The following is an 8,194-nucleotide window of genomic DNA, read 5'->3' as shown; positions in this document are numbered from 1 at the left end:
GAATGCTTCCAGCACCTTGTTGAATCTATGCCACAAAGAATTGAGGCAGTTCTGAAGGCAAAAGGGGGTCCAACCCGTTACTAGCATGGTGTACCTAATAAAGTGGCCGGTGAGGGTATATATATGTACATATACCTGTATATGCACTTAAAAATAAGAACAAAAAGATAAAAGACTTGCACAGATGATCAATCAATATATCTACTGTATCCATCTGTATATCTGTCCATGTTCTTTCTTGTTTGCACCCTGGTTGAAAACACTGCATTCTCCACCTTAAGTCGCTGCACAACTCTTTGAATACTAAAAGCAGCAAAGAGGCTTTGACATTTAACTATGACTTTGAGGTGATGAGACACACACACACACACACACACACACACACACACACACACACAGGCACATTTGCGCACACACCATTCCCTGTACATCCAATGTCTGCTGGACCCTCAAGATTAGGCAGGCATGGTAAAATAAGACTTGGCATCCTAATGAATCTGAGCAGTGTCTGTTGCTGGTAATGAAACCCCATTGCCATTATAGTCATGATATACAGTAATCCCTCGTTTATCGAGGTTAATGGGGACCAAAACCACCTGCGATAAACGAAAATCCGCGAAGTAGCGACCAATTAACATAAACAGGTTAAGGTTGTTTTGTTTTTTTTAAGTCGGCAAACAGTCCGCGAGAAGCTGCAAAACAACAGCGAGTCACATAGAGCAACATATACAGTACTGTACTCCATGTATATTAAAAAAAATAATTGTTTTGGTTTTTTTTGAAAAAATCCGCGATGCACTGAACCCGCGATAAACGAACCGCGAAATAGCGAGGGATCACTGTATAGACACACACACACACACACACACACACACATATATATATATGCTGTATACAGTATATATCTGCTCAAAAAAAATAAAGGGAACACTTGGGAGCGCCATTGTGTTTAAGTGTTCCCTTTATGTATGTACAGGACTCACGAAAAGTTGAGTGTCATCAGCAAGTTGCTACAGAATATCGAGAGACTGGAAGAGTCACAGAAAGAGGTAGAAGTGGACACCCTTTGGCCACATCCCATGGTGATGACCACTACATTGTGAACAATGCCCTGAGGAACCAGATGATGAATGCCACTCAACTCCAGGCACGTTTAAGGGAGGTGAGAAGGCACCCAAGTGTCATGTCAGACCATTCCAAATCATTGACATCAGCGTGGTCTGCATGCTCGATGACCCGCAAAGGTACCTGACCATACCACAGGCACAGGCGTCATCGTCTTGCATGGGCCAGGGAGCATTTACGCTGGACGAGTGCTTAGTGCTGTTCTCTGATGAAAGTCGATTCAGGTTGAGCAGAAATGATGGCCGCCAAAGATGTCGGAGACGCCAAGGGAGGGCTGTGTATCAGCCACTGTTGTCATCAGACACGATTTTGGTGGTGGCGGTGTTACGGTGGGGGCAGGTGTGTCCAGTCGGTACAGAACTGTCTGTGTGCATGTTGATATATAATTTTGTGCTAGTGTACGCCGCACGCTATATATCCTATCAGTTTCACTTTCACAAAAAAGTATTTCAAAAACTAAAATTAAATTAAAAAAGCATGTCACCTTTCACCTACGGTGTCCGTGGCCATTACCAAAAATTGTTCGCAGTCAGCAGTCTGCAATTGCAGCTTGCAATCAGAACCGTTGTGATATACTGTATCTATTATTATTATTTTTTTTTCACTTGGTTTGTTTCATCTGCTATCACCGATGGCACTGGCCAAAAAATGGGAGCATGGAGCACCAGGAGAAGCATTTTAAAACTGTTCATGTGAGCTCCGACAGTGATGTTCATGCATTTAACATGCTGCAAAAGTGCGTCCCATGCCTCCGCATCAGGTCTCCCACGAAGATAGGCAGTGATTTCCTTTCCACAAACTCACGTATTTTATTTTCCCGTTTCATTCATGCTGGGGGCCGTTATGGCTATTGCTCATTATAGCATCCACGCATGCATGTGTGTGTATGCGTGCACGTGCGGTAATGGCAGATCACGGAATGTTAGTTGGCTTGAAAAGTAGGTCTTTTGTCGAAAAATGTTGGCACCCCTGATTTGGACCATTTGTCATTGATCATCTGATTATTCTGTTCGAACTGAAATGGTTAATGGTTATTGACATCCAAGCATATCTTGGTTGCATTTATAGTTCGGTGAAATCCTATTGATTCCCAAAAGACACAGAAAGGCTGCAATTTGTGAATAGTAAATGACTAATTGCTATCCAGCTCAGTGTGCATGTACAAGTATGCTTCGCCCTCACCTGTTAAGATAATTCAGCATCTTACTCATGCTTTTTTTTTTCATGGATATCAAAAAAATGCTCAAAGGGCTCTCCACAGGCACCCCTCACACCATTTACTGTACGTACACGTTACGACACTGTTTTTCAGCATCAAGTACTGCTGCTGGAGCGCATTTACTCATTTTACGTTCAAGGCATGAGGAGTTGAGCAATAGATTGACCTTTCCTGTCTCCTGTGACGCACAAAGCAGGAATTCTTCATCTTCAGTAATACGCCAAAGTCTTGCACATGGAAAATTGACAATAAAAAAAAAAGCATTGGCACAATCGATGCATACTTTCAAGCATCATTTAATGTCCTAGCAAAAGGATTAAGCGGCTGTTCTAGGGAGTGATTAAAATAGAAAGTGCATCTTTTTGTTTACTTGAGTTTTAACATTAAAAAAAATAATAATAATTAAAATTGTTCCAAGCAATTCTATTTGTCAGATGGCGCAAAATCCACAATCATCATTGGGTAGGAACAGCAAAAGAAGCTCAGTAAAGGTACACTGTGTACTGGAGTATTTGGTGGTATGGAGTCACTCAAAGGCACATCACAGCTTTGTATCTCACGAGGATTGTTGCACACGCACAGAAGACACACATACAACATGCACAAGCCTTCAAATGACACGTGGACGTGATACGCAGTCTCATGATCCATAATGTTTTTCCAGCGTTCGGAAGAGGGAGAAGATAACATTTAAGGATGTCAGCTTTTATTGAAGTGGATATGATCCCAGAGATATCAAATGAAGCGACGTGTGACCAAAGGGGCTTTTGTCTTTTGACTCCTTTTCCTCTGTAGTGTTTTCCTTATTTCATTCCTCTTCGTTGCTGCAATTCTTTTAAATATGATCCTTTAAGAACGACCACTATATCCTCAAGAACATCAGTTGTCATTCAAACAGTCCAAAAGATGGGAGAAGAAAAAAAAATTAAATTTAGTAAACATTCATCTCTAAAGGTAGTTTCCCTTATATAATTTTTCTCTGCCATTATGTATTTATAAACAAGTTTAATAACATACCAATCAGTGGTTATTTCACAACTGGGGGCAAAAAAAAAAAAAATTCCAACGCACAAAATGTTTACACGCTTTTTTTTAAGGTAAATAAAAGTCTTTGTCGACTGTTTTCATGACGGGCATAGCATAGTTCAGAGTTCTCATGGCGTTGTGGTTCCTCACATCCCCACGCGTTCCACTATTATACTACGAGATCTTTACATACAAATATGGACAAAATGGCGGCTTGTGCTCCAAAGCCTCAAGTCTTTTTTTTTTTTTCTCTTTCTTCAAAGTAACCATCCGCTCTGAGGCGCCGGCAAGGCAAAGACTCATAGCTGGCCCTCACCGCTGGCTTCGTCCTGACTGCCGCCGGGCTTCTCCGAATCGGGACCGGGCAGCTCTCGGAGAATGAGGGCGGCGCTCTTCTCCGAGAACTCGTCGCCGTCCGCTTCCAGACCGTCAGGGCAGTGTAACTTCAGTAGTTCATCTCGGAGCTGAGCTGTGTGTCGCTGCGTCCCAAAACAAACACATCGGAAATCAATTTCAAGGGTTCTTGGAAATGCTGAACACTACTGTACTTGGGGAAAAAAAAAATTCAAAATCTAATTTAAAAGTTACAGCACATTTTTAAAACAGCAATGATGAGGTATGACAACGCATGTATGCAACACGTGCGCACGCACGCAAAAAAAGAAAAATAGCACTCAAAATGTTTGTACCTCATAAAAACAGTTACGTCATAATGAAACAGAATGGAAAGCATGAAACAGTTTGTGCATCTCGGTATCATGCTGCAATGCAATTCGGTGTGCTGCTCCTTCTGGTGTACTCGTCTTGGCCACCAAGAGTGAGTACTGTCTACATGTGTTGCTTCAAATATCAGCTGCTTTGAACTCATTCAATGCCAGACATCTGTGCTGATTCACAACCCGAGAGGAAACAGACATTTTAGAACACTTTTGGGAGTGATTTTTCCAAGACCCACAGCTTATCGTGTTCAATCATGACATCAAATCTACCAAATGAAAGAATAGACTCTTCTGTCACCAGAGATAAAGTTGAATTCTACCCTTTTCAATTCTCGAGTAATCAGCAGTAGAAAATAGATCGCTTTGCCCCAAAATCCGGAGAAAAACAGCTTTTTGTGTCAACAATTAGATGAGGCAAAACAGTCAATTTGATACTATTATTTTTGGTTTGGTGACACGTCTAACCTCGGAGCAGCGGTTGCTCACAATAAAATCAGCTCATTCAACAATTTGGATTGTTTTTGATTGCAATATAATCAATTTAGTGAAAGGCAAGCACTGTGAGTGGCGCCATCTTACCAGGACGACACCATCGGCCTTAAGTGGACGTTCATGTGATGACCTTGTCATCCACATCATATTGAAAAGATCAAGTCCCTTTTTTTTTTTTTTTTTTTTTTTAACACATGCAATTCTGTTTTATGATTAGGCAGAATGTGAGTAAATGAGAGCTTGATGCTTCTTTTTTGATGAAATGGTCAATTTCTGCCAAACTGCTGCCATTTGATAAGTGAGCTGAATGATTTACTGCCATCATATAACACTCATTTTCCCAAGATTGCGCTTGCAAGACAACTTAAAATTTGAAAAAACTCAAATGACGGCTTGTCCTGTATTTTCTGCTCGATAAGGCGCACCGAAAAGCATTCCATTTTCTCAAAAGCTGACAGTGCGCCTTTTAATCCAATGTACCTTCTATATCGATCAATTTTCTGACTTGTTGGACGCAGTATTCTAAATGTTCTGTAAAGCACTTTGTTACAGCTACAGCGGCTGTGAAAGTGCTATATAAATAAAGCTGTAATATATTGTATTCTCTTTAGTGAAGCTCCATCTAGTGGATGCACAACACAACCTCCGCCACTATTGTTTCTTCTATTCTAAGCGCCTTATAATGCGGTGCGCCCTATATATTGAAACGGAAAAATGCAACTTTAGAAAAAGTTGCACGGTTCATGGGGATGAGTTGCATGATGAAGTTAATGTTTATTTGGGCTTCAGGATGTCAACCTCCTCCAAAGCGCCATATCGTGAGGAAAATACGCTATCTTGAGAACCTTAAAAGCCGGGTCACTTGGATCTCAAGGCACCGCTGCACTTGAGATTCGGACATTAGCACAGGCTGTTTCAAACGGGGGTCCCCAGACTGTTCCATGACCAAACTAGAGACTCACTTTACTTGTATAGTAGATCAATTATTCCAATTGAAATTCTCTCTGACGTTGGGTTTATTTCAATTCAAACTTCATCCTGATTTATCCTGTTCAGAGTTATGGATGAGTTAGAGGCTGCAGGCAATCTCTGTCTTGTGGCCAGAGGCGGACATCACTTTGGGCTGGTCAGCAGTCAATAGCAAGGCGTGTTTAACCATTTAAAGCGCAAATATTGTGATTTATTCTCATCCCGACTAAGCACAAAGGTGAGAGGGATTTTTGGATTAGCATTAGTTAGGTTTTTGGGGAGTTTGTTATCATTATTACGCAATAACTAAACCTTAACTTTGAGGACGGGCCGCTGCCAAATCCACATGAAAATTAAGACTGACATATGTTTTCGCGTCACAATGGAATCATGTGATGATGTTACAGACAACTGTCAATGTGTTTCAATAGGTCTGCGTTTCGAAATTCCTTTACAATACCTTTAGCGCTGCAGCATGATGGGACATTGTACGCCCGACCCTCTTGTCACTGCTGTACTGCTGAATGTCAGCGATCCATTCCTCGCACTGAGACATAATCTCTGTTCGCTTCAGGTAAAAATGTTTGTGGATCACCTGCAAACACAAGAATGTGACACTGTGGGAAACAACACACCAACAGGGTACAACGATCCAATCACAGACAACCATACAATACGATACAAATGATTGTAAATGTCTTTTCTACCTTTGGTACTAAAAGCGCTTTACACCGTTTCCTCATTTACCTACAGATGAAGCAGCATCAGGAGCAAGTGGGGTTTCAGTATCTGGCTCAAGGACACTTCGAGAAGGTTACAATGGCCGGGGATAGAACCCCCAACCTCTGGCTTGGGAAACAACCATTTTACCACGGAGCCAGGCCGTCCCAATACAGCGATACTATACATCTTTACTGACATTCATGACATTATGTCACGTCGTGGAAGATGAAGAGACATTTTCATAAGTATACACAGTGTGCGTGTGCGCGCGCGCGCAGAGGTAGTTATTGTGTTGCTTGTTGTGCAACCCTGCCATTGCTTGTTCTAATTAGAAAATTATGATTCAAATTGGGTGGGTAGAAAAAGTCACACGTGAAAATGACATTAAATTACTTTTTAATAAACATTCAGTCACTCACGCACACAAAGATGTCTACAGTGTCCATATTTTTTCCTCTACTTTTAAATTATGCTGACGTGAGCACACACCACTTTAGTATTAGTTGTTCTTATACAGTTTAACTACCAAATCATTACAAGGGCAAATTCCTGTCCTCCTCCACTGTGCAGGAAATAAAACTGTTGATCATGTGAGGACCACAGTTGGTGTTGGCGCTCTTTGTTGTCTTTTTTTTTTAAATAGCTGTTAAGATGGTAGGGAAAGTCATTGATTGCAGGGAAAATACATTGAAGTTAGCAACACTGAAACCAAGTCGCTGCACTGCTGACACACATGCACATCAAAATAAAAGCAGTGCATCCTTTTTTTTGTTTGTTTTACTTTTGACAATCAAAAGGCTGCAGAGACTGCACGGGATGTTGCCCGCGGGCCCTACTTTGCCCAGATGTGCTGTAAATATTTACGTTCATTCATGAGGTTGGTGAGTCAGGAAAAAAAAAGGAGCATCAAACAAACCTCTGCTGCTGATCTGAGAACACACTTTTTTTTTTTTAATGCTCACCCCTGTTTTCACGATCAAATCTAAAACAATCAAATATGACTGAAATCCACTTCCCAGCTGTGGTCACTCAGTGTTTTCCCATCATGCCTAGAGTTCCATTCAGTGAGGAATGAACTTAATTAAAATAAATGAAGAACAATTAAGATGAAGCAAAATGTCTTTTTTTTGTCAATTTTCCTTGTAAGCACCTATATATATATATATATATATATATATCATATTGATTACAAGATGACCCCCTCTTTTTCAAGACTCAAGTTTGAAAAGACTTTTTGAACACCAAATTAATTTTAATACAGAAAATAATTACAGTACATCTGAAACAAATGATTATACCAATATATTTGAGAGAAAAAGCATGTTATTTTGCCTCATTCAAATCTTAATATCTGAACGTTTAAATATGTAAACTAAAGTGTAATCACATTCGTAAATGAATGGCTGCTGGTTTTTGAAATGTAAATTACATCATAACTTCTCCTCAGCTGCCGGTTAACCTGGCCGATCTTCGGCCCACTTTTCTCCAGATTGTCGCTATGTTTCTCCATTTTCTGTCATCTCCTATTATTTTTTTCTCTTTTCTTTCTTACCACTATTTTTTTATTTTTCTTCTTCGTGCTACCGCTATTTTTATTTTTTTTCTTCGTGACAGGGGTTCGCTTTGGCCTGGGGAATCAAGTTCAGCATTCCATTCAATGATATCTGGCACCATCTAGTGTCGTGACTGGGTATAATGTCTCGATCCCGAATATAAGACGACTCCCACTTCTTATTTCAATGCAAAAAACACCGTCTTATATTCGGGCCAATACGGTATATATTATTTTGTCAGTAGTAGGCATTTTGTAGTAGATTATTCAGGGTATAATGTCTCGATCCCGAATATAAGACGACTCCCACTTCTTATTTCAATGCAAAAAACACCGTCTTATATTCGGGCCAATACGGTATATATTATT

At 40.4% G+C, this 8,194-nt stretch overlaps 1 protein-coding gene across 1 annotated transcript in view; it reads right to left on the bottom strand.

Annotated features, from left to right (window-relative positions):
- Positions 1 to 2,622: 2,622 nt before the first annotated feature.
- Positions 2,623 to 8,194, bottom strand: part of birc6 (baculoviral IAP repeat containing 6) — a 101,269-nt gene continuing 95,697 nt past the window's right edge. The window contains exons 70-71 of the mRNA XM_019881884.1: positions 6,011 to 6,145; positions 2,623 to 3,849 (exon numbers count right to left, since the gene is read on the bottom strand). Of these exons, the coding sequence (XP_019737443.1) occupies positions 3,670 to 3,849; positions 6,011 to 6,145 (315 nt within the window). The 3' untranslated portion in view covers positions 2,623 to 3,669. The remainder of the gene's footprint in view (positions 3,850 to 6,010; positions 6,146 to 8,194) is intronic.

The sequence above is a fragment of the Hippocampus comes genome, unplaced genomic scaffold (assembly GCF_001891065.2).
Source record: "Hippocampus comes isolate QL1 unplaced genomic scaffold, H_comes_QL1_v1.1 scaffold36, whole genome shotgun sequence".
Classification (NCBI taxonomy): Eukaryota; Metazoa; Chordata; class Actinopteri; order Syngnathiformes; family Syngnathidae; genus Hippocampus; species Hippocampus comes.
This window is presented reverse-complemented; position numbering and strand designations above follow the sequence as displayed.